Source organism: Sinocyclocheilus grahami, unplaced genomic scaffold (genome assembly GCF_001515645.1).
Source record: "Sinocyclocheilus grahami isolate Dianchi unplaced genomic scaffold, SAMN03320097.WGS_v1.1 scaffold616.1, whole genome shotgun sequence".
Lineage (NCBI taxonomy): Eukaryota > Metazoa > Chordata > Actinopteri > Cypriniformes > Cyprinidae > Sinocyclocheilus > Sinocyclocheilus grahami.
Genome location: NW_015505795.1, coordinates 970,778 through 997,864, shown reverse-complemented (window position 1 = coordinate 997,864; position 27,087 = coordinate 970,778). Strand labels below are relative to the sequence as shown.

The following is a 27,087-nucleotide window of genomic DNA, read 5'->3' as shown; positions in this document are numbered from 1 at the left end:
ACTAATCTGCTGTTTTTGTTTTAAATGAGTGCACGATTTATTTTACTCTCAAATTATTTATTCTCAAAGAAGTGTAGGCTAAGGAGAAATAGTCAATCATATGTTGTCAAATAATTATATTTACAGGACTTACAATTGTATTACTTTAGGGTCGTGCCTGATTACCAGCAGCTTTTTAGTAAAAAAAAAAAATGCATTAACATTACAGTTTAACTTGAATTTAAGAAATAGTTTAATATCAAAGAAATATTGTGGAGGAGGTGTGCCAATAAGTCAAATATAACACATTCAAAAATAAAAATATAAGTTTCTAACTTGAACTAACAATAAACAGTTGTACTTTTATTAAATAAAGTCAACAAAGATTAATAAAAACTAACAAATGCATTGCTTTATATGTATTATATATGTGTGTGTATAATGTATATATTTATCAAATTTGTATTATTCAACATTACTGTTATTTAAAAAAAAAAGTTTTTTTGTCAGAAAAGATGCATATTAATTCATTATAATCCACATTCCCATTTGATCCCTTCTAAATGATTTAACACCGGATAAATTAATAATTTATCAGTGGATTTAAGGCTGTGATTTGGATACAACAGTTTGTTTATTGCGGTAACAAGCATTTTTTTTATTTGCTGTTTCACAAATTCTGAAATAGATTAATGATAAAATCTCGTAAATACATGCCAACATATCAAAAGCTGCATTTGTTAAAACAGAATGAATACACGGATAACTGCTTGCTAATTAATGCCGTTCTATGCAACAGTTTAGTATATAAAAACATATTCATATTGACTAATAAATCAGATGTTAGATGGTTTCTGGTGTAAACTCATTTTCACTGTTATTAAATGAACATCGTCTAATCACAGTGTATAGCCTGGAAGTTTGCTGATCACCAGTTCTGAGATGTGATGGTAATTCTTGTCCAGTCCCTGAGAGCCCGGTTCATCCCGTTCCTCTTCAAGCTCTGAAGATGAGATGGACTTTAGCACCGGGTTATTAGCGGCTAAATCGGAGTCCTCTGACACCCGGCTAAATGTCATGCCCTTATCACCAGGGTCACTGTCAAAGCTCTCCGATTTTCCAAATGTCCTGCGCACAGATGGAGCCTTTTGTCCAGCGCTCTGCGATCCAGGCCTGTGACCTCCAGACTCAAACTCATCCTCATCTGAAGACAGACTCAGAGCGGAGGTCTGAAGACGTGGTCGGATGACGTGCGTGTTTTTAAAAGCACGTTGTGGAGAGTTCTCCGCTTTGACAGGAACAGGTAGACCTTTGCTTGGATGAGAGGAACTTGAAGTGCTCGAACCGCTGTTTCTTTTACGTCTGCTTGGTTCTGGACTGCTGAACGGGTCGGGTGAGTATCCCTCGGTTGTGTTTAGGCTCGTGAAGTCGTCCTGATACTCTTCTTGTCCGTAGGAGCCGTTACTCAAGCCATTACTACTCGCTCTACTATCTCCTCTCTGGAAGCTAAGCTTTGAATCATGAATAGATGAAGCTGAATGCTGGTCTGAATCCTGACTTGGAGCTTTTTTGTCGTTCTCAGTCAAATGGCCACATTCCTCATTTGGTGCGTTTGTGATATGCTTTCCAATACTTGGTCTTGTTTGCGATTTTGATGGAGTTTGAATTGGTGTTGGGCGCATATCAAAACTGCTAATTAGTGTTTCAACAGTTTCGTCTAAACGAACACCTCTGCTAACTGCCTTGCGAACACGTTTAAGGTTAGATGATGATGGCTGGTCCCGTTTTGCATTCTGGTATTCGATGCATTCGTGTCGTTTGGTACCTTGTTTGACCAGTTTGAGTCTGAGACGAAACGTGTTTGTCAAGCCGTATTTAAGCGTCTTCTTAGGTTGCAACTTTGCTTTGTTTCTCTTCGCACCAGTTGCACTCTTTAATGCTTTCATCTTGCATTGATCAAGTCTCTGTTTAGGGTTCTGATTCTCAGCTTTGGGTTTAGCGTCTGACGGTTCCTGTGCTGATGTGTACAAGCACGCAAGGTTAGGATGAACCGATAAGGGCTGCTGCTGCGCCGTCTGGACGTTCAGCTGTGAGAGTTCAACTAGTAAAGCGTTCAGAAGTGGTAACTGTCTGATAACATCCCCAAATGGAGCTGAGTCCGTCTCTTTATGCTGCGTCCTTGGAGTTGAAGTTAACTTAATTGATCTGTCCGCCTTTATCTCAGCAAAATCACGCATGTCAGACGATTCCACTTCATTATTTTCATCTTCTGGATCCTCAATATTAAGGCTCTCCATTGCTGCAAGTAACCCCGTAAAGCCTGAAATAGGAAATAATAGTTATTTTTTGGAATGAAACAGTTTGCGTATGTGTTTTTGTTGAGTATCATATTCGATACATCAGGCTTTATGGCTCATATAGTATGATATGGTGAAAATATGGAGGTTTAATTGAGCAAAAATATGAAATTTGATGCAGATGCTGATATATTTATATAGCCAAAAAGATGAAGTTCTGTTGCTTGTAATGTAAATCGATGAGATCTTTATACCAGTGTAACAGACTACTTTACATAAAATGATATAAATATCAGTCGTCACTCTATATCTCCAATATTGTCTTAGTAAGATGATATTTACATGATCAAAATATATAATGCAATACAATGAGGATTGAGGGATGAACTAATTAATGTTCCTCAAAAGCCCGATGATCATATTTGATACTCACATGATTTTTTCCAAAAAAAATAATGTCTGGATAATCAAGTAAACCTAAGTTGCTTTAGTCCAGTAAATGCTCATCTTGAAATATTACTAACAATGTGCAAGTTATTCTGTAAAAAATCAGTAAAGATTTGAAATCTGGAGCACGAGCTGAAGGCCTTTTACTTGCTAAAAAAGTTTCAACTATCAATCAAATGACAAGGCATGTAGTAGATTGTGTGCAAAAGGTTTTTGATCATTATTACTTTTCCTCTCCTGTCGGTTCTTCACGCTGGAGCTGTAAACCAGAGGCGGAGGGCAGAATGTGGTGTATTCCTGTGCATCCTCAGACCATGAGATCCTCTGTTTTTTCTCTGTCATTTCAGTTTGAGTAAAAGCTGGAACCCCTGGCTGCTTTGCTTCTGATATCACAATATCAGCAGATTGTCCATCCAGGCTTATTTGTTGCAAAAGGACATTCACAGAATGCATCTCATCTCTTTCAGGACTTCTTGCATGCACCGAGGGGTCTTGTCCTCCTTTTCCACGGCTCACACCGACTTCATAGACTCTGTTTTCTGGCATGTGAGGAATTAAATGAGCTCCCAGACTTACAATCTTGTAAGCCAGAGAAATAACACCTATGCTGTTGCCCATTAGATTGCATATTGGGGTGGTCAGTCTCTCTGCATAAGCGGATGGGTTGCCAATACCGTGCTTTTCAACATCCAGCTTGATTTTCTCCGTCACTTTAGCGAGCGAAATCAACGAGCTTCCTATAAGTTTAGCAATCTCATCTTTTACATCCAACACCATTGCGTAGAGAGGGGTGTTCGTGAGATGAGCGTGTAACGCGTGCAAATTGATTTTAAAAAGACACGATTTGCCTTTATGGAAGAAATACTCGCGATGTTCTCCATCATCGGGTTGAGATATAGCCTCGGGTGATAGGCACAGATCAGCGTATCCTGATTTAGATGGACGATGCTCTTGTTTTGATTGGTATATCAGCAGTGTGGGGAAATCTAAGAAGCGAACAGCCACCGCAGGATCCAAAACATTGCCACGTGAACCGTCAAAGCGCACGAAATCGATCAGCAGTTCCAGTGAGAAGAGAGTTTCTTGCGTTGATGACATGTTCTTAGGCGTGAGAGTCAAACACAACGCTTTCATATAGAACTAATCATTATAAAGGAGAGGTTGTTTATATGTTAAACGCAACGGAGATGAACCTGAACTCGGAAGCGGTGTGTGTGTGTGAGAGAGCGTCGCATCGCCTAGCAACGGCATCGTCTCAGGATTCATACGTCACGGACGCCGAGGGTTACTGGGAAATGTAGTTTATTAGTTGGAGCATACATTTGATAAAAACACTGTTAAATATTTCAGAACAGCTTATCTAAAATGTCCTATTCTCCCCAAGGTAAAAGAAATGCAATTTAAAATATTAAATGAGATATATCCCTCCAATAAATTTCTACATTCAAAATGTAATTTTGAAAATGAGCCCTGTTATTTATGCAAATATTTAGTTGAAGATACAGAACATGTATTTTTTACATGTAGTTTGTCGCAGATTTTTTGGAAAGCATCGCAGGACTGGACGGTAGAGAAGGGTGTGATTGCTGATGGTTTCACTCTAACCGTACAAGATGTAATATATGGAATAACCAAAGTGTGCTCTGCTTTGTACGATTTGATTAATAATATTATATTATTAGCAAAATATTTTATACATAAATGTAGATATTTTAAATCTCCTCCTTTGCTTATTGTATTTAAAATTGATCTAAAATACTTCTCAGATGCCCTTAGTAAAATGAAAAATCCAAAAGCAGTAAAACTACTTGATTTGTTTGTGTTATATAATTTGTTGTAATTATGTATTTTTAATTTAATTTATTTTTATTTTATATTTTATGTTTCTTGGAATGTTTTGTTATGATTCTATTGTGTTGAGCCTTCCATACCAGAATCTTTTTTGTATACTAATTAATGCCAGTTTGTTGTATTCAGATTTTGTACTTAATAAAAAAAAAAGGAAAAAAAAGTAGTTTATTAGTTCATCATTTTCATAAAATATTTTAAACAATATTGTAGTCAATAAGTGTTTTGTTTAGAAGTACAATGTTAATAAAGCGTATATATTATTACTAAGCATAATACTGATAGATAAGTGGAACTGTCTTTATTTTATTTTTATTATGCTCTGATACATTTTGAATATTATTTTGAATTATTATAATAATTAAATATTATTTTTATTAGTTTGAATAATTTTACATTGCATTTAGTCATTTAGCAGATGCTTTTATCCAAAGCGACTTAATGTTGTTCTGTGGTTGTTAAATAATAATAATAATAATAATAATTATTATTATTATAATGATAAAAAGAAAAGGAAGAATTATTGATCCCTCTTTGGAAATTCCAATTGACAAAGCAGCACAATAGAAAAGCAAATAACATAACATCCAAGCAGAATATATATTTTCATAAATACCTAAATATCATTATTTCTTTTCTTAATTATTATTATTATTAATAAGTATTGCGTAGGTACACATGAACCAGTGGCCAGTGTAATGTTGACAGTTGACAGTTTTTTTAAACAACATTACATTTTCTAATTATATATATATATATATATATATATATATATATATATACACACACACATACATGCATATATATATATATATATGTGTGTGTGTGTATATATTAGAAAATATAATAATAAAAAAAACTGTCAATAAGTTAACTTCACCAAATAGTTTAAACATGTAATTCAAGCACACTCAATGTGGTTCATTTCAAAATCCTAATTTGTATTTAAGACAAAAAAGTCATTTTTTGATGTCCTGTAAAAAAGCTTTTCTTCAGTCTTCCAGTTGGGGCCACTATTACTCCAGCTTCAGATCATAGTTGTTTTTCAGCTGATATCCAAGAATATTTCAACCTTAAATACCCGAAGACCAAACAATCTCAACCTAAATGACCTGATGTGACAACTATGAAGTTTTCAGAAATACCTTTGGTGAAAAGTCTATTTATCACTGCATATATAGTGTATATTCCTGCCCTCCCTGTGAACAAGTGCGTGGGTGGAGTTTGGCAACAGCTCAACCAATCACCTGCCGCGGTGGGCGGAGCCACAGACCGGCTTCATGTGATGCGACCAAACGCCAGTATTTGGCTTGAGTGAGTGGAGGGTGAAGACACCAGCTGCTCTGAGAGCATCAGTGTTTCTGTGTGGAATAGGATCATTCACTGGCTCTGCATTTTAAAGGAATGAGACTGACGTTATGGGAGTTTCTTTTACTCTGAATGCTGAAGGTAAGGCTCACTTTTTTGAAAAGTAGCCCACTACCAGGCAAGACAGTCTGTGGTTGTTACTTATTGTGTTGCGATTTTTGTAGCAATAGCTGCGGTGAGTTTCTTTTAGTTTAGTAAAGATGTGTCAGGTTTAGTAATGTAAACCCTTGGATTGTGACCTAATGAGCTGCCTACCTAGGCGTCACAGTCGCGTGCAGCAGCTTTGGGCGCGTTACTTGTTATCAACGCAAATGATGCCTAAATATGATGCGTGCTTGACAGCTCACTGAGTATTGAGAAAGTCCTTCTGTTTTGGAGGTTTGTGAAAAATCAGTTCTCACTGTTGTGTGTGTGTGTGTGTGTGTGTGTGTGTGTGTGTGTCCATGAAACAATACTGAGAACTCACAGACTCATGACACATGCATTTTGTCATTTTGCATCTTTATTGTATTTATTATGGGATTTTCCTGTATCTCTGGAGTTATCAGGTTCAAATGTAGCCCAGGGACTGTGCTTTAAATAACACAAAGGCAGTCAAGATAAAGTTGATATTAAACACAGGCTGTCAGATATCCACTAGAGGGCTCTTGCATGTTCTTTTGGATCAGCAGTCCAGTGCTATTGTCACATTTTCTATTATAGTGATTATCCATAGCACATGTTTCCAATCCATTAGTCTTTGCAAGGCAGAATTAAGAGTTTGGTCATCTGAAACTATACCACAATAACATGCCGTTTATATGGTAGACATATTGAAATGTGAGTGTTTTAATTATTATGTTTACTGTTTAGTTGCGGTTGTGATGCTTGAGTGACAAATATCTTGCTATGTAATGATACTTTATTTACAACGATATTTAAGTATATATTTTTAAGTATAATCTGTACTGTAGGCTTTGGTCGATCACATTTTTTGTCCTTTTCTTTTGTGGAAACCACAGATAACACTAACAACACTAACATGTTTGTTTTTGTTTTTCATCATATTCACCTTGTAAATTCCATGGCATATGAATGTGACATTCAGTAGCATAGTGTATATTAAAATACCATATCTGATGCCATTGTACTTTTTTGCAAGGGAATGAACAGCCTGTGCTGCTTTAAAGTTAATAATGAGTGATCACTCTTAATTCTGCTCTAAACAAAGAAATCATAAGTGCTTTAATATCTTTGTTAACAGTTTAGAATTTAGTGCAAGCATCTTTATGCTGTGTGTGTCACTCGGAGGACTTCAGTATGAGTGTTTTCTCTGTCTTCTGAACGGCCAGCGTGTATCAGATTGTGGTCAGGTAATTGCACGTTTGATTAGACAAGTTACACAGCCAAGTCCTTGTGTCAAGGTTAATAAAGCCATTTTCTTTATAGCCATATCAGTAATACGTGAGGGACACGGACAGGAGAAAATCCTTCTGATGTTCAGTTCTTTCATGCTGCCGAACGAAATTGCATCCCAGTCTCTAAGGATGAAACCACCTGGAAAGCCTTTATACTTTGTAGACTCAGAAGTGCATTGTTCTTCAAGGTGAAGTGTGCTACTAAAATAGTTTCTCCTAGTCTAGTTTAGGCCTAATGCATAGAGACAACCATATGTGAACTATCAGTGTTTATTTTCCCCAAAAGTGATTTGGTTGTAGATGGTGGGAAAAATGCATTGTTAAAGTTGTGATGAAACGGAAGTAGCGACAAAAAAGATATTTTGTTCTGTACTGCATCCGAGTGAAATGGAATTTTGAAAAAAAAAATGTAGGGCTGGGTTCAATCTATCGGTTGTTGATTGGATTTTAAGAAATGAGCATTGCATTTAAAAATAGTTAAATATATGCTTATGCACAAGAGAGATGTTCACACTAAGATCAACATGCATTTAGAAAATAGATTGGATGCATTTTGATTTAATGCCGACATTAAATGCAAATAACACACAGCAGCTAACCGTCTAGTCATGCATGCATAAATTGACTTATTGAATCCCAGATCTGTTGTTGTTGACCTCAAAGGCCGTTCATCCAATCAAACTCTACAGCGCTAATTGATCTGTCATTTGGTAGAAGTTAAACAAACTACAAAGATGCCACTGCCGCATTGTGGTGAAGTGAGGTGAGAATATTGACAAGGTGAAAGACTATGGTATTAGTTAGTGTGCATTTTAAATAGTCTCTTAATAGACTCTTGTTGTAGGCAACAATTGACAACGTTGACACTCATTGAACTGAACTGAATCAACAATGAATCTCAATTCTGAATCTAAACAATGACACTGTTAGGGCCCTATGATTTCTGCAATGCAGAAAACGCGGACGGTATTACAGAATCCAGTCATAAGAATGGAATTGACTGTATATAACGCGGAATGTCACGGAATTTGTCAAAGTTTGGATGAAGTAATTAAAAGTAGGTCATTTCACTTTAATCAAATCGTGATATGGACTAGTAAATATTAAGCAGACGTGTGGTTTCATTTACTACACATACTGAAGCGCGCGTGACGCTTGCAGTGGTTTCAGTGTTGTAATAAATTGATGTTAAATAAGTTTCATGATTTGAATTAGTTAGACATGCTTTTTGATTAATGAAATTTAATTTACGCCTACCCATAGAAAGGAGTCCAGAAAAATTAAAACGGAAAAAAATGAATTTGGGAAAAAATAAAATGGATTTCATAGGGCACTACACTGTTGTCGTCTGTAGAGATGCTTTGTAGCTGAAATTTGAAAGCGCTTTAAAATTGATGCAACATGATTGATGCAACATTAACATTGTTACTGTTTATTAAAACAGTCATCTGTATTGTGTAAAATGCTGTATATAAAGGTGCCTTGGCTTGACTAGATTAAGAAAGTTGTACATTTTCATTGTTATTGGCATGTTTAAGTTTCCTCGTTGTTTCCTTACTTTCCTCTGGGAGAAACGAGAAGTTTGTCTTCCCATCGCTGGGTTTAGATGGCACAGTGACTGCAGACGGATGTTTATCTTGCGTTGCACTTCTGAATGCATTCATAACATAATGACAGGAAATTAAAGCTCATTTTGGAGTCCTCTCTTGAAAATAACATCTGTCAGGACAGGTGGACAGCTGCTCGCTACCCTCACATCGAGCAGGAACTCTTTGTTTAATGTGCACCAAGTTAGTTGGCGTTTTGATGGGTTATTTGCATTGTTTTAGTGTGTCGGATATGGAAACGTGTTTCAGTGTACTGTAATACCAATCTGATTGAATAGGACAGGGTTGTGAGACAACAAACATATGAATCTTAGCTGTGCATCTAATCCGTCGGATAGGAAAATAATATCTTGAGACGTGGCAATCAGGCCCAAAGTATGCCAAGACAACGGTTTATCGCTGTTATCGACCTCATTGTGTGATATTACAAGGATATTTCATGTTTAACCAGAAGAGATGAGATGGACTCCAAATTAAATGGATTAGTAGAGGCCATCTGCTCTTCATGTTTACTGGCAACTCATTTAACATCTAATGGAGCCCATCAAAAATGGCCTTTCCTAAGGCAATAGTCGCTATTATTAATGCTTATAGTGATTTATAGAAACCATTGATGTGGAGTATGAAACTTCATCAAATACGTTTATACGCCAAACATGAATGATTCCTCAAAATCTTAAAATAGGCAGTCCACAAACTCAAATCATATCTACAGACCAGAATATCACAGAAACTTTTGGTTTGTGTGCATTGGAGAAGATTTTTATTAGTGGTCGACCGATATATCGGCCGATATTTGGCATTTTAAAAATATCGCATCGGCCGATAACTTTTCCTGTTTGGCCGATGCTTTCGAGGCTTTTATTTTGACGGCGCTGAGAGCGGGAGAAGATTTTTATTAGTGGTCGACCGATATATCGGCCGATATTTGGCATTTTAAAAATATCGCATCGGCTGATAACTTTTCCTGTTTGGCCGATGCTTTCGAGGCTTTTATTTTGACGGCGCTGAGAGCAGCAGCTCCTGAGCACACAGTGCTCACGTTCTCCCTCTTGTTCACTGTCGTCGTTAACAGTTCTGTCTAATACGGTCAGAAATCTGTCTAATAATCAGATAAAACGGTTAAACAAACAAGTGTGCTCTATGTAAAATTAGTGTTACCTTAGCTTTATTTGAAAAAATATAATTGCCAATGCACACAAACTTCCCAGAATACTGATTGCCCTGTTGGTTACAGTGTTTACTTCCTTTTTTTTATTATATTTTTTATTAAATATTTATTTATGAAAAATACTTTGTCATCTAAAGTATACGTATGTTTATTTAACACATTTATTTTTTAATCCATTTTCAAATTATTTTTTAATTTCTTAAATATTAATTAAAATAAATAAAATTATATCGGCTTTATATCAGCCATCGGCCAACCTGCTTGCCAAGATATCGGCATCGGCTGTCAAAAAACCAATATCGGTCGACCTCTAATTATTATTATTATAATTATTTACATTATTTTTTTGATTGCATATCATGGATCTTTTAGCCATGCAAATTTGTGCTTGGTTTGTAATCAGTCACCCGTTTGGTTCATTCTCTCTTGTACTTGTTAATGACCAACACTTGTGACTGGCATCATCATGGCAGATCTCTGCCAGCTGCTGGTTGATACCACAACAGGCCTGTTTGTTTATTCGAACCGCATTTGTGTAACTGTTGTCATTTGGCGGAGATGCGAGTATCACAACAATAAATATTTTTTGTTGGTTTTGGATTGTGGAAAATGTAATCTTTTTTACAGAAGTGTTTTATCAGCTCTCAAACATGCTGTTGGGTTATTCTGTGTCAAATCAACCAAATTTCAGAAACTTCCCAGACTAAAATTTTTGCATTTGTTAACAAGAAAGACTAAAATAAATAGTGAAGAAAGCCAAAATATTAAATCTCATGGATGTATGTTTACTAAGTAATTCACTATTGTGTAGAGGGTGGTCAAAATAAAAATGTTCACCTGAGATTTGGAGCCAAAATACAGGAGGGTAAAATGGCTTTAGAAAGATGGCAGCATCATTATATTATTATTTTACACAGTGATTGCTTGGTCTATTAGTGAAATCTGTTGACTTGGCAAGCTTTGTTGTTGTATATTACAGTTCAAACACAGGAAAAAGCACTTTTCAAATTTTTTCCCAAAGGTTTGCATGGTTGTAACTCAAGAAGTATTAAAGATATCTGAATATCCTTTAAGATTCTGGTTCTTAACAAACTTTTCTTTTGGTATGTTTATTTTTAAGGTCACATATGGTCCAATTCCAGAGATGTGGGAATCTCAATGTGGCTCCATGAGCAAATTGTTGAATTTTACCCATTGTAAGTGGTCAAAAACCAAATGCAGGTCACTTTGCATACAGATGGCACTTATTGTGTAGTAACTAAAGATGAATGTCTGAAGAACAAATAATGTTGAAGCTAGAAATGTATCTTGTTTTCCTATATCAAATTTATTTTAGACGTCCTATTGGTTACTAGTAGTCCACCGCTGCCTTCACATTAGAAATTGAATAAGGTTAAACAGTTTGAATGTCACTGTTGTGCTTACAAGTTACTCTTGTTGTGCGTCTTTATCTCATTTAGATGTGTTTGGCTCATGATTTGAATGATAGGACGCTGTGGATACATTTATTTTATTTGCAAGGCAGGTTGTGTAACACCCTCTTTAACCTCTGGCTGTATCCTGTGTCCTGATCTTTGGCTTGAACACTTGACATTGTTCTTCGCTATAAGGACATGAATATACATATGAAATCTGAGCAGGTATATATCCATCATTCACTCGTCAGTGTGCACGCGTGTACACCCCGACACCATCTCCTCTTGCAGCTGGGTGAAGGAGACGCCCTGATTGAGTTTCTTCTAGATGTTCTTGTGTTGCACGCTGTCGTGCGTTTCTGCGCAGGTATCAGCGGAGATGATTTACTGGTGCTGCTAATTTTGGCATTGTCATTGACGTCGCTTTACCCTTTTGTCTGTTATTGTGTATGGATTCAGTCCCACAGTGCATCTCTGAGTGTGGTTACAAATGATTAAGATTAAGAAATGAATGCTGTTATTCATCAAGGATGCATTATATTGATCAACAATGGCAGTAAAGACATTTATAATGTTACAAAAGATTTTAAACTTCAAATGCTGTTCTTTTGAACTTTGTTCATCAAAGAATTCTGAGAAATAAAAAGTATCACGGTTTCCACAAACATATGAGCTGTTTTTAACTGATAACCAGAAATGTTTCTCGAGCAGCAGATCAGCATATTAGAATGATTTCTGAAGGATCATGTGACACTGAAGACTGGAGTAATGATGCTGAAAATTCAGCTTTGATCACAGAAATAAATACATTTTACGAAATATTACAATAGAAAGCAGTTATTTTAAATTGTAAAAATATTTGACAATTTTACTGTTTTTGCTGTATTTTTGATCAAATGAATAATAAATGCAGATTTTCTTTCTTTCTTCTAACTTAAACATGTTTTTAGAATGAAATCTACAGCAGAAAGTTAGTGGATCTGCATGCTGCAAATATATTTTTTTAAAGCATGACCAGAGGTGAATGTGTGAGCATGCATTTTCCAGCCGCGTATAATCACGTTACAGGCCCAATGTAAGCATGTTATATTTTGCAGATGAAATATAAGTTGGTTATCTCCTCGTTCTGTCACTCATCCCATTCTGTTTCTGGCATCATGGCTTTACTGCAACGTCTATATGAGAGTTTTTGGCAGTAAATGAAGCTGAAGTGGGTAATTTTTGCACTATAAGCACCCAGTTAAATTACACAAATAATGTGTTCCCCCCCCTTTCATTGTTTAACATACTGAACTCATTTCAGTGGTGTCATAAATTGACATGTCGTCAGGCCACTCAGACAAACAGAGTGAAGTTATGAAAGCGCCACATTGTTTCATTATCCAAGGAAGTATTTGAACATTGAACAAATTACATCACAAATCCATTTTGTTGTCAGAGATGTTGGCGTTTCTCAGCCACACGAGTGACGTCTTGCAGTATTCATGCATCAGGGACCGTAGTGGAAGAAACAGCTCAATTGACGTGTACTGTAGCCTACTGCTTTTTCAAACACTTCTTTGTAGGCTCAATGGGGTGTCATACAGCCTGTTTCCTTATTTTTTCCAGCATGTATATTTATGTGCCCACATGTGTCAGGGATGTGCATTTGTGGTCGATTTAACTGCTGTAATCCAATCACCAGCCATATGCCACATGTGATCTGGCGTTGGTTGATGAATGGATGGATGCTTTCTGAATGTGGAGGCCCATTATTAACACATTTCCTCCAGAGTGTGCTTTGTGTTAATGGATGCAGTTCTCTGGGATTGTTCTCTAGTCTCAAACTAGTCAAGAAGTTTAAGAAGAACATGTTGTTAATGGGTTTTGAGCACAACATGGATGTAGAATTCAACTGATGTGCATCTGACTGACTTTTAGAGAATGTAGGGTTGGTACTAAATGCTTCATATTAGTTTTGCTGTTTGTGTGTTTTGTTTTCAATGTGAAGCTGCTTGTGCACTGATGCCAGACTTATAAATGAGATCATCTGGTTTTTCTCTGGTGTTCATGTCAAAACATAAACCGACATGCATACTGAATGAACTGCAAGAGTGCTGGTAATCATATTTACATGCAAAGAGTAATTGGGCTAAAGGTCAAAACATTAAGTTTTTCTTAATCCGTTTACAAACTTTCCCTGATAAAAGTATATGAATTAAGGTGTTTACATGTCTTACAGTTGTTATTTTGTCTATTATTGTAATAGTGTTTTTGCTTTTTTTCAATGTGTAAGAGTATTGTTAGTGAGTAGATTCACTAGAATTTGTATTTTTGTTTTGTTTTTTAAAAAAAAATCTAATATTTATATTTTGTTTCATTATTATTTTCAGTAATTTTTTTTAGTTAACAATAACAATGCTGATCCAAACACATATTTATTTGTTATGGATAATCTATTTAGTTTCATATGCATCAAGTTGGAAAACAAAGAGAAAATAATTCCGATCTTTTGTATAGTATTAAAGGGGTCCTATTATGCCCTTTTATTAAACTTTTATTTGGTTTTTGGGGTGTACTAGAATAGGTTTTCATGTTCCAAAAATGCATTATTTTTTATTTAATTTTTAATTTTTTTTTTTACATTTGCATTATTGCAGCACCTCTCTTCCCAGTCTGTCTCGAATGCTCTGTTTAGTTCCTTTTTCGACGAAGCCAATCCTGAAATATGCTACTAAAGCAGCTCTTCTTCTTCGACTTGTCTAGTGCAGCTCAATCGTGGGCAGGAATTATTTAAATGAGGGACATTGTGACTTCACAATATTCGGAATAAGCGCTTTGTAGTAGTTGTTTGTTGTAGTTCTTGAAATATGATTCCTGTGAATGAGAATATCTCTTTTTAGAGTGAACTTTGAACTTTGTAACCTTGCAGACCTTTTTATTCTCAAATAGCAACATTACATGCTAGATAAAGTTGAAAAAGTGAAAAAGCACAATAGGACCCTTTTAAATTAATAGATTACCAATAAATGGATATTAACATAGGCTATATTTTTATTATAAACCCAATTTCTAGCTAAATATACCGGTATACCGGTAGTATCGTGATATAAATTCTTCAAAATACTTGCTGTATTTTTTTATCGTCAGTACTGTAGTACCATAAGTGATGCTGTATGTGGTGCAGGTACACTATTTAAATCATTAATTTTATAGTAAATGTGTAGTGTACTGTATAGAATTCACACCTTATGTGCTGTTGTTTGCCTGACGCTTCAGTTCATTTTGCAATGAGATATTGTTATTCACGCTGCAGTTTATCAGGAGAAATGATTTGAAAATATTTTCAGAATTAGATAATTTAGTCCTTCATTCAACAGATTCGTTCAAACAGTTTATTCAGAAACGAGGCAAGTGACTACTGTCTTTATGAATGGGTTACTGAATCATTGACTCAAAAACGTGGATTCATTCAGTAACAAAACACCGCTGTGTTGCTCTGAGACACAAAACAGTTCTGCTGTGGCTTTAATTGGAACCATTTTCATCAGCGAAATTGAGCAAAAACAGTCAATATTGTGTCTAAAATATAAGTCACTTAATTTTAACTTATTGAACTACACTGTAAAGAATTCCGTAAAACCAGCAGCTGTGGTTGCCGGAATTTTACCGTAAAAAATACAGTAGCAACATTTTAGGTTTTATGGTTTGAACTTAAATTTACAGTTAAATACCGTCATTTCATTAACTGATATAATGTTAATATACCAACCTATTGAAGTACTGACATTTTTTTGTTTTGTTTTGTGCCTTTGTAATACACTAACCACCAAATTTAGGAGGTGATGAGAAAGTCACACGATGAACCAAAGCCCATCACAAGCAGCTTTTAAATAATAACATGTATAGAAGGTGCACAGCGTCATTCACACAAACACCATCACGGTAACACACATGAAACTGAAATGAAGCAATAAACATTCATTTAACAACATTAGGTGTAACACACAACCCTAATATACAAAACTGATAAGAAAAAACTAAAAAGAAATATAGTTATTTCAACAAAAAAACATAAAATCTGAAATGTAACGCAGGGAATTCTGGGAATGTCAATTTACGGTTATTCACTATAACTTATAAGGTATTTTTCACTTCCAAAAATGGTATACTACCGTAAAATTAATGTCCAATACATGTAATGTCCAATACAGTTTTTCACCGTATATAGTAGGGGAATTTACCGTTAACCATTTAACAAGTCTTTTACCGTTAAATTCATGGTCAATTTTTACAGTGTACTATTGTATATAATCACATTGCAATCATGTTGAAACATTTTGGTCGTGCAATGTTGCGTGCCTAAATTATATATTATACATTTCTTGTTTTTATTACCGCAGTATGCATCTATAACTTTCTGTGTGTGCTGTTGCGCTCATTTGTTTTGATTTCTGCACGAGTCTCTCTCACACACTCACTCATCTGGCACGAGATCAATACATTATCAGTCGCCGTAAGTGTGACATCAAAACAGACCAGCTCGGAAACGGCAGACTGACGGCCGGTCGCCGGTCGATCGGTGCATCTCTACTAAGATGGATTTAGTTTACACTGATTCCATTTGACTGGTAACAATAGCCACTCATTCTCATTAATAAAGTATCCAGAGGGAAATATGGTATCTTTTCGTTTACATGTATGTATTAAGGACAATTTGGTTCATTCTGTAGATTTGAATGAATAATTAACACAATACTGCATGGTATCACAATACTATTTTGTATTGTGATACTTCAGGTGGTATAGTATTGCAAGACATTTTTATAGTATCGCGACAACCCTACTGCATTCTTAGAATTCTGTGGAGAACACTGAGACCAAAGCAAAAGTTGAGGTCTGAATGGAGAAGCGGTGCTGCAGAATTAGCATCAGCATGCAGATGGCACCATGTGGGTCAGGACTGCCGACCCGTCTGGTCAGGGGTCGAGATATATGGTGACAGAGTACTGTGAGATGTTATGACCCACTTATCATCTGAAGTATGAGCTGCACACGCGGTTCAATGAAATGTAGGCTAAGACCAACATACGGCTTACATGCATTTAATCCTGAACAATTTATCACAGAGTGCTGCTTGTGGAGGGGAAAAATGATTTCATCGCTTAGATGAGTCTGCAGCGTTTGACCCTTGTGCGGATAACAGTTCTTGTTCGTAAACAGTTTGAGTCAAAATCATCATGTCACACAAAACAGTCGAAATGATACCAGGTTGCTTTATAGGATTCATGAAAAATCCTATTTTTCCTTACGGAATTGAATTTGCATTGAAGTTTAATGTCCTTTCGAGTGGCTGAAAGCGTGGCTTAAAAATTCAAAAGGATCAACAAAACTATTTTTTTTATTATAGTTAGGGATGTTCATTTTAACCGTTTAACCGGTTAACCGACGGTAAGAATTTTGACCGATTAATACAAACAGTTAAACGGTTTAAAAAGTCATTTAATTATTTATTTTTTCAGTAATTTATCAAAATATTTAAAATGGTTTGCTGCATGGTTAAAATACGCTACGTGTATAAAAAATGTGTTTTTAGGGGAAAAAAAACCCTCGCGTATAAGTCGCATTTTATTATGTCATTCAGAAATAGGCCTAATGCGGACGCGAAATGTTTACAAGCATTATAATAAACACTGTAAACATAGCTAGGCTATTTTAGTTCCCCTCACTCCACAACAAATCCTTTCAAATTGACAGTATTTAGAAAAGAACAAGAATTAAAAATATAAGAAGCTATAGCAATATAAACGACAAGCCAAAACGAATTCATTTAGGCTAAAACGAAACTAAAACCAACATTGGGTCTCTCATTCCACACAAAATCAAATGTTTCTATTTGAATGGCAAATTATTATTTATTATGTACTTCACTCGCGTTCCAATATCCACGTAAAACAAAATGTTTTGCATAACATCACTGCGGTACAGTGATAACACTTAACCTTAACGGCTTAACAGATTTTACTACATTTTTTTTTTCCATATGTTTGACTGACTGTATTTTATTATGACAATGAACAGGCTGCATTGTCAAGGTAGCAATGCTTAACTGTGCGCGCATGCAGCGCCGGCACGATCACTTGCATTTTTTTCCTTCTAACAGTGGAAGAAACTATTCCTTTTAGTCCTAAAGATAATCGGAATTGTAAAAGGTTTGCCTTTATTTGTGTACATTCACTAGTAGTAGTAGTAGCAGCCTATTACGTAAATTCTACTGAACAACAGTAATATATTTCTGCCACAATGCCTTCAAGTTAAACCAAACTTTTATTTTGACGGGTTGCCGTGAATACCTTTACATTTCTGTGTGTATATGATATGAGGATAGTTTTACTCAAATGAAACGGTCAAATGCTGATGAAGTGACTCTCAGAGCAGTTCTGGAGATGTTGTTCATGTATTTATGTCCTCATTTAGTGAGACAACAGACGCTAATATCACCGGAAGCATCACGCGCGCTTCAGTACAAGTGGTAAACAAAACCGCACGTCTGCGCCATTCATTAACAGAGACACACAGAATTCATATTTAAATAGTCGTTTTGCGGCTTAATATTTACAAATACTAGTGTGAGTGGGCTCACTTGTGTGTGTGTGCGGGCGGAACTCCGCTGTGCGCGTTACAGAGAGCGCGACCATAACGTAGAGACCGAAATGACATGCCATCGTGTAAATAAGATAAATAACATAAGGCTATTTAGTTTGCATAATGAAAGAACAAGTTCTAGACCTGTTCTATCAGAAAGGTAACTTTAAATGACTTCTGTTGTGATCTATCACTATAGAGAAAATATAATTAAATAAAATTAACTTGACCTTCAAGGGGGGCGGGTATATTTTACTGTATACTGTAAAATGCTTTTTCAAAGGCAAAGATAAAACACTTTTTCAGTCTTTATACTTCAAAAGAGTCATGTTTAATTTAATGTGTTGTGAAATTTACTTGCACTTTGAGTGAAAATGGTTTCTAAGTAAATCCTACACCAAATTTACCATCTTACTTTATAATAATCTTTTTAGTCTTTGACATCCAGATTTAACTTATTTCCCAGTGGTTTGAGTCTGGTTGGTGAATGCCTGTTGACTCAAAGTAGAGATGGTGAAAGTGAATCAGTCATTAACCGCGCTGCTGCTGGACTCAGGGGCCACGAGGGTTAAACCCACTCGCTTTTCTCCAGTGGCTCCAGACAGTTGGGACACTGACCCTGACGCTCCGGACCTGGGATCTGAGATGAGAGGGATTTCGGGCATATACCTCTGGCCTATTGTGGGAGAGAGGAGAAGCATGCGGTCGCTTGTGGACTCTGTTCTATTCACTTTCTCTCGACTCAGCCTTTTTCCTGTTCCTATTCTCACAGTTGCTGTGCGAGAAGTGTAGTTTGCACAGTTGGTAAGGCTAACTTGCGAACAGAAACATACGCGGGTTGGTACCAAAAGAGAGCAGGGTTTCATGGGTAATATGTTCCTGTTCGTATGGCCTTAAGCGACTCAGTCATTCATTTTTGTTCTCTTGTTGTTTGTGAATTTAAGTTTGGCCTTGTCAGCTTTCCCTTCATGGTCTTTAAAATGGTCTTAATCAAATTTTAAAGAAATCTTTAAGCAGTCAAATTGTAAAATTTTTTCTTGTAAATAAACATCATGTAAGAAAAAAATTTGAGTTTTCATATTCGTATTCTAAGTGGTTTTCTGCATTTTGATCAGGTGTTCTGGATGGTTACTACTAGGTTACTTAGGCCCCATCCACACGGATCCGGCGTTTAGCTGTATACGCATACATTTTGTATCGTATAGGCGTTTTGTCCACACGGATCCGGCGTTTTGGGAGAGTGAAACCGATATTTTTTTGAACCCGGGTCCCAGAGTGGATAAATCTGAAAACTCCGCCCTTGCGTTTTCGAGTGGACAGCGAATCCGTATATTTTCTGAAACAATAATAAGGTTTGTGTTAGTTTGAGCCGCATGGGACTTGATGCTGGATGGATTGATGCTCTAACCTCCTTCATCTGACCCTCTTTTGGCAAACAATATTAGAAATCAGATTCTTTCTTCATGCAATACACGTGAGCTAGATAACAATATTACAGCACGTTTAATGCAATGATCATGTCAAAATGAGCTTTGAAAACTGCTGTCAGTATTATGAATCATTAAAGCTCAATTTAATTAAAATGTTAAACACAATATAAATTGTAACATTTAGCTTAACATAATAGTTGAATTCAGTTGTTGTAAACAAGATTTTTATGTTTCATGTTAATCAAAGATGGTTTATTGGTATTAATGAAACGTTATTGTTATATATAATTTTACCACTCCTGATTTACAAACTTGTATAATGGCCCTTTTATTGCACATACATGATAATAATGTTATATTGATATGATAATATTATGTTTTGTCTATGAACCATGTTAACACTATAGTTTTTGGACATGCACATATTGGAAGTATATATGAAAATCTTTCAATGTCAATGGATCTCTTGTAATCTGAAACAATCACTGTGCCATGGTATTCCTGTAAGACTTTTTTCCCAAGTGAAACAAAAGCTCAGTACATGCTTATACAGGAACAATAGACCTGTAAAATGAACATGCTGACATGACGTTCTGTGACTATTTTTAGGACTAAGCAATTTATTCTAAGAATGGCTTAATTACTTTTACATGCATCACAAAAGGACAAAATATATATTCCTGGGTAAAGAAACATAATTTGATGTTGATCATTTTTACCTGGAATAGTAAAACACAGTTAGGCTTTTTTTTGTTTTTTTTACTTTGCACATGGTTATGTAGGGATGTCATAGTAGACCATTGAGTCAGATGGTGTGTTTAGCTCATATTTTAGTATTAGAAGTTAACATCTAAAGCTAAACTAAAACTTTTGTTTGTCTATGTTTGGAAAAGCATACTACTCATACTATTTTTCAGTATGTAGTGTGCATAATCTGTGCAGTGCATGGAATACCTGGTTGATTTGATACATTTGCACAATGTACTGCCGAAAGTAACATCAGTTTTCTTTGACTTCTCTGATCAGACAGGTTTAGAAGCTTTATACTAAATTTAAAATGAGCTGTTTTTATATCCAATGATGCTGACTGTGACAAGCTTGCATGCTAGTGTTTAAAATGTTTAGCATTCAATACACTCTTAAAAATAAAGGTTCTTAACTGGCATCTGTGGTTCCATGAAGAACCTTTAACATAGACTCTTTCCATTGAACAAAACTTCTTTATAAGGGAAAAAGGTTCTTTCGAGTTTTGAAATGTTCTTCACTCTAAGAAAAAAAAAAGGTTATTTTAAGAACTGTTTACTGAAAAGTTCTTTGGAGAACCGCAAATTGTTCTTCTATGGCATCACTGTGAAAAATTCTGAAAATACCTAATTTGGTGTTTCCAGTCAAAAATAAACAGCCTTTTTTTCTTGTAGTAACTATTTTTCTTTCAATTATCCCCCCAAAATACACAAATTGTACCATGTGTCAGCAAAGTCAGTAATGTTTTTTTTTTTTTATCCAATTCAATGGTATTGACTAACATTTCGTTATTGGTCACATGGTCAGGCAGCTTTATGTGTTTAGCTGTCAGTAAAACGTTTCAGTTCAGGGCCGTCGACGTCTCGCTGTAGTCCTGCATTCACTCGGTTTTTTTAGCATTGGGCTTGTCCTCAAAAGCGTTGTTTCCCTTGTCCTGTTTAACTAATGAAGGCCAATTAAGCTTAATTGGAGAGTCACTTATCAAGCAGTTCTGTATTTAACCTTCTCTGTCAGCGGAGCAGCCAGTTTGTGTCTCTGCCACAGGTCAGAGCTCATTTAGTGATGCATGAAAGCTGAGATTTAACTCATTCGGTTGCTAAAATGCATCATGCAATGACATTTTAGAGAATTTTAATGCGTTTCTCCTGCAATGTTAGTTCTGCCCTCTTCCAGGCTTATCTTATCGCTTCTCCTGCCCCAGAAACGTCCTGCGGCCGCGTATAATTGCTGATGATCGTTTCATAAATACAAGCTGTTTGATAAAGCCAGTGATTGTTTCATTCCAGCGGTCATGTGGTCTGACCTGATTTCTGGAAACAACTGGTTTTCATCGTGTTGATTAGAAGTGACTAAATCAACCTGATTCATGTTTCTTTTACTCGCAGATATGTTCGCAAATCCTTTATTTTGACATAAATGGTGTGAATGTTGCAGTTCCCTGTGCTTTGATATGACAGACTAAAGATTCTCTCCTCCTTTAATGTGGATTAGATCAGTGAACTACTGATCTAATATCCTTGACAATAGGGCTGTCAAAATGGCTGAAAAGCTAAATTCAAATTTTGTACTTAAATATGATCAAAATTAGAATTATATTCGAATTTAAAATGCATAATTTCAGTTAGGGTGAAGAAAAGCTTTTGGCTTCTCTTCTGAGGCCACAAGAGGGCACTTCGAGCAAAATATTACTAATGCACGTTTATTCAAAGCATAAGATAACTTGACTATCTGTGAAAAAAATGCATAATGTTTAAAATAATGTTTATAAACCAATTATAATTAATTAAGCTGCTTAAACAACTATAAACAAAACAGCATCATGTATGTATGCATAGTTTAATACAAATGGTGGAAAACCAATCACACAGAGTACATTTCTCATTTAAAAACATGAGATGCAGTGGGATGGGGAAAAAAACCCCGCCATAAAGTCTCGATATGTTTTTTTCAAAGTTAAACTTGCATTAATTTTACATGGCTTTCTAAACATGCGGCTCTCTTGTGTGAGATGCGAGTGCAACAGTGATAGATGTCCCTCTAGAAAATGCGCGAAATATGTGTTCTGTGTGAACGGCTTGGTTTCAGTTTTGATGTAAACAATACTTCTCCGCATTGATTTTCTCTTTTTCCACAATATTTTTAAATGAACAACACAGCAGTGCCACATCTAGTGGCTTCAACTGGACAGGCTAACAAAAACATTATAATGCAACGACACTTTCATCGTCATCGTATCGCTTGCGCCGCTGATAAGGCTGCCTCCTTAACACACACCTAAAATTCGAATGCAACGTTTTTGCATTCGAATGTGGATTTTTATTTTAAATTCGATGAATATTCAAAATTCGAATTTTTTTTGACAGCCCTACTTGACAATAAACAATATTTTAGTCAAACAAGATCTTACAGGTTCCTAGGCCTATTTTTAGTGGTGCATGACACATGGGTAGTTAAGTAAAAGTTAAGTATAATAAAACAAAGGGCCATAACAGTGATTTTACCATGAAAACAAGGGTTTTTCTTAGGATAAGTTCAGAAAATGTAAATTATTTTTAATTATGTCATTGTTTATTCACCCATATGTTGATCTAAAGCCATATTACCTTTTTTTTAAATTATGAAATTTGTATATAGATATATATAGATATATATATACAGTATATAGATAAGACGAGGCATTTGTGTCCGCATCAAATTAAATTTACTAAAGTGATTTTATATATGTAGAAAGCATTAAATGAAAGTAAAGTGTCTGCTTTAATGTTACAAATAATGTTTGTGAACATAAAATGTGAAAATATGGGTGAAATAATGTTCCATGATTATTCAGCGTATGTAAAATGCAAACATGTATGATAGTCATTATTTTTTACACTGGGAAAAAAAATATGAAATTAAACAAGACACATTTTAATGTACAGAAAAAAAACAAAAAACAAATTTTAAGCTGTATTAAACTTTTTTTTTAGACTGTTTTCATGCTTGAAAACCCCTTTTTGTCTTTGAGGCATATTGTTTTGAATAATGTGTGACACTTGTTGGCATTTACAATGAGTGGAAGCGAGTGCTGTCAAGCTTAAAAAAAGATGCAGAAGCCCCAGATCAGTCCATTTTGTGAACCGATCATTCAGGCCAGTTTTGTGAACTGGATCAAACGATTCATTGAGAAGATCCAACTCAAACGAATGATTCATTCATGAACACACAAGGGTCTGGAACAAGATTAGGGTGAGTACATGATGACAGAATTAGATTTTTTGGGAGTTATTTTCTGACAACTTGGCTCATTCAATCAGAATTTGTCTTAAAACATTTTAATTTGTATAAATACAAAATTATTATAAGCAATGCTTTCACTCAACATTGTGCCAACTTTTTCATGACATCACTGGACTCTTGTTTACAGGATATAAGTGATTTTGACAGGAAAGAGCTGTCACTCTTTGAAAGAGCCTTTTATCAAGCGTGTGAAAGAAATTGGCCTTTATTTCCTGTTGTGTTCTGCCATGCTGGTCACTCTATTGTTCTCGCATAACAAGTGCTTCGAGGACACGGGCACTTTTATTGTCACTCAAATTGCATTGGAAACCAACTGATGCGTTTTACATTCGTTTACCTGACACTGTTTGGTAACATTATCTTGTAGCACTTCCAGATTCTCAGGCGAACTCGAAAAGGACTTAATACGTTTTTGTAGATAATGTTGTCCGTCTCAGGCCAAGGTTGCACATTTACTGCAAGTGAAAATAAGGACAAACGGCTTCTGTTTATTTATTTATTTTGGTCTTTGGCCACTGGTATTGGCAGGAGATTGCAGATAGAATTTGAACTCTTCCGTCACAGCTTAAAGGGGTCATATGATGTTGCTAAAAAGAACATTATTTTGTGTATTTGGTGTAATGAAATGTTTATGCGGTTTAAGGTTAAAAAACACCAGTATTTTCCACAAACCGTACATTATTGTTTCTCCTCTATGCCCCGCCGTTCTGAAACGATTTTTACAAAGCTCGTTGGTCTGAAAAGCGAGGTTTGCTGTGATTGGCCACCTATTCAGTGCGTTGTGATTGGCCGAATACCTCAAGCGTGTGACGGAAATGTTACGCCCCTCACCATACTGTGATGATGCCGTGTCCGGCCGGAGCGACGAGACAAAAACATTAAAACCCATTAAAACATTGTAACACGCCAAAGAGAAAGGAAAACTTGAAATCGCATCATATGACCCCTTTAATATGTTGACCCACATGATATAATGATTTTAAAAGAAGGAAATTGTAGGGCTCTCAAGTCTCACGCATTCAACCAGTTCACACACTCTCACGCCACACCTTGTATTTCTCACACTGAGAAGTAAGGGATAGCTTACTCGAGTTATACAGACCTACCAGCCAATCAGAAATTTAATGAATGTTGTTGTTTCTGCGCACCGTGTCTACACCGGCAGAATATACTACTGTGATTGTAGTTGTTAAATAAAAATGTCATTCATATCAATTCATGCATCACCTAATTTCATCATAACATATAGGCCTGGCCTGCAGAAAAGAACATTTATGTTTAATCTATCTAATATTGTGTTGGTCATACTATATAATGATTTATTGCTTGTCTTTGTTGAATAATACAGAACATAAAGAGCTTTAAAAAAAGAATTGCATATTAAATCGCAATCGCAATATTGTTAAAAAAAAGGCAATTGGATTATTTTCCAAAATCATTCAGCTCTACCAGCAACGACAAAGAGATCATTGCAAATCATTTGAACTGTGTGTCAGTACATCATAAATAGAACAAGGCATCAGTTTACTGACGGGGATTTGCCTTGCCGCAGCCACTCGTGTCCCACTGCAAGTTCGTTACTAGCCAACATGGATGCACACACTCAGGGTTGTAAGATGGAAGAGCAAAATCTGATGAATGCTGTAGCCTGTAGGTAACCCCCTTCTCTTTTTTTCAGCAGTTTGGTTTTAGATTCCTAGATGACATCACCTGTGATCAAAGATAGTGAGAGCTGATGTTGGGGAACATAGCCAAATCCGTGCCAAATTATTATTGATACAGTCTCTCAAACTGCTTTGCAACCAGAAGCTTTAAAGGGTTAGTTCACCCAAAAATTTAAATTCTGTCATTCATTACTCACCCTCATGTTGTTCCAAACCCGTAAGACCTCCGTTCATCTTCGGAACACAATTTAAGATATTTGATGAAATCTGAGGGCTCTCTGACCCTCCCATAGACAGCAAGGTAACTACCACGTTCAAGCTCCAGAAAAGTACCAAGATGATCGACAAAGTACAAACCCAATTCCAAAAAAGTTGGGACACTGTACAAATTGTGAGTAAAAAAGGAATGGAATAATTTACAAATCTCATAAACTTATATTTTATTCACAATAGAATATAGATAACATATCAAATGTTGAAAGTGAGACATTTTGAAATGTCATGCCAAATATTGGCTCATTTTGGATTTCATGAGAGCTACACATTCCAAAAAAGTTGGGACAGGTATCAATAAGAGGCCGGAAAAGTTAAATGTACATATATGGAACAGCTGGAGGACCAATTTGCTCGTCTCTTTCAGGTAAGACCTTGCATTTTCCAACATGACAATGCCAGACCACATACTGCATCAATTACAACATCATGGCTGCGTAGAAGGATCCGGGTACTGAAATGGCCAGCCTGCAGTCCAGATCTTTCACCCATAGAAAACATTTGGTGCATCATAAAGAGGAAGATGCGACAAAGAAGACCTAAGACAGTTGAGCAACTAGAAGCCTGTATTAGACAAGAATGGGACAACATTCCTATTCCTAAACTTGAGCAACTTGTCTCCTCAGTCCCCAGACGTTTGCAGACTGTTATAAAAAGAAGAGGGGATGCCACACAGTGGTAAACATGGCCTTGTCCCAACTTTTTTGAGATGTGTTGATGCCATGAAATTTAAAATCAACTTATTTTTCCCTTAAAATGATACATTTTCTCAGTTTAAACATTTGATATGTCATCTATGTTGTATTCTGAATAAAATATTGAAATTTGAAACTTCCACATCATTGCATTCTGTTTTATTCACAATTTGTACAGTGTCCCAACTTTTTTGGAATCGGGTTTGTAGTCCGTGTGAAATCAGTGGTTCAACTGTAAAGTTACGAAGCTGCGAGAATACGTTTTTGCGCAAAGAAAACAAAAATAACGACTTTATTACACATTTTCAGGAGGTTGAGTTGAGTAATTAATGACAGAATTTTCATTTTTGGGTGAACTAACCCTTCAACTTGGTTTTGGCTACCTAAAACTAAGGAAAGTACTAGAGATGTTGTAACAATTGGTAAATCTGATAAAAAGACAAACAAATTCATCCAAATAGAAATTTCAAAATTCAAATGTATACAATTTTAGCCCCAAACAAGCCAACTGAACAGCAGTGCTCAATGTACATACTGCACACATACAGTAGCATTGCAGACTTCCCTAATCAAATGCAGATACAGAGAGTGTTCTCCATGGTGGGTTTGAACAAAACCAAAACAGGGAACAGTTTGGCTCGGGACAGAATGCTATCATCCATTGTGACGGTGAAGGCTGGCCATCAAAATGTACATCAAACACAACACAAAACACCATTCATAAATTGAAATGTGTACACACACTCTCACTCACACACACTCACACAAAGCTTGACATACACGCTCGGGGCAAATTCTGCAATGCGACTGTATGTGTGCAATATGTACATTGAGCACTGCTGTTCAGTT

At 35.9% G+C, this 27,087-nt stretch overlaps 2 protein-coding genes across 2 annotated transcripts in view; one reads left to right on the top strand and one right to left on the bottom strand.

The window, feature by feature from the left end:
- Positions 1-546: 546 nt before the first annotated feature.
- map10 (microtubule associated protein 10) lies at positions 547-3,946 on the bottom strand. Its single transcript, XM_016241263.1, has 2 exons — positions 2,951-3,946; positions 547-2,299 (listed from the first exon to the last, which is right to left on the bottom strand). Exons 1-2 carry the CDS (start codon positions 3,855-3,857, stop codon positions 879-881), a joined length of 2,328 nt encoding a protein of 775 aa, XP_016096749.1. The 5' UTR covers positions 3,858-3,946; the 3' UTR covers positions 547-878.
- A 1,945-nt stretch (positions 3,947-5,891) lies between these two features.
- LOC107557722 (signal-induced proliferation-associated 1-like protein 2) overlaps positions 5,892-27,087 on the top strand; it is a 184,663-nt gene continuing 163,467 nt past the window's right edge. The window contains exon 1 of the mRNA XM_016241243.1: positions 5,892-6,020. The gene's annotated coding sequence lies outside the window, so the exon portion shown is untranslated. The remainder of the gene's footprint in view (positions 6,021-27,087) is intronic.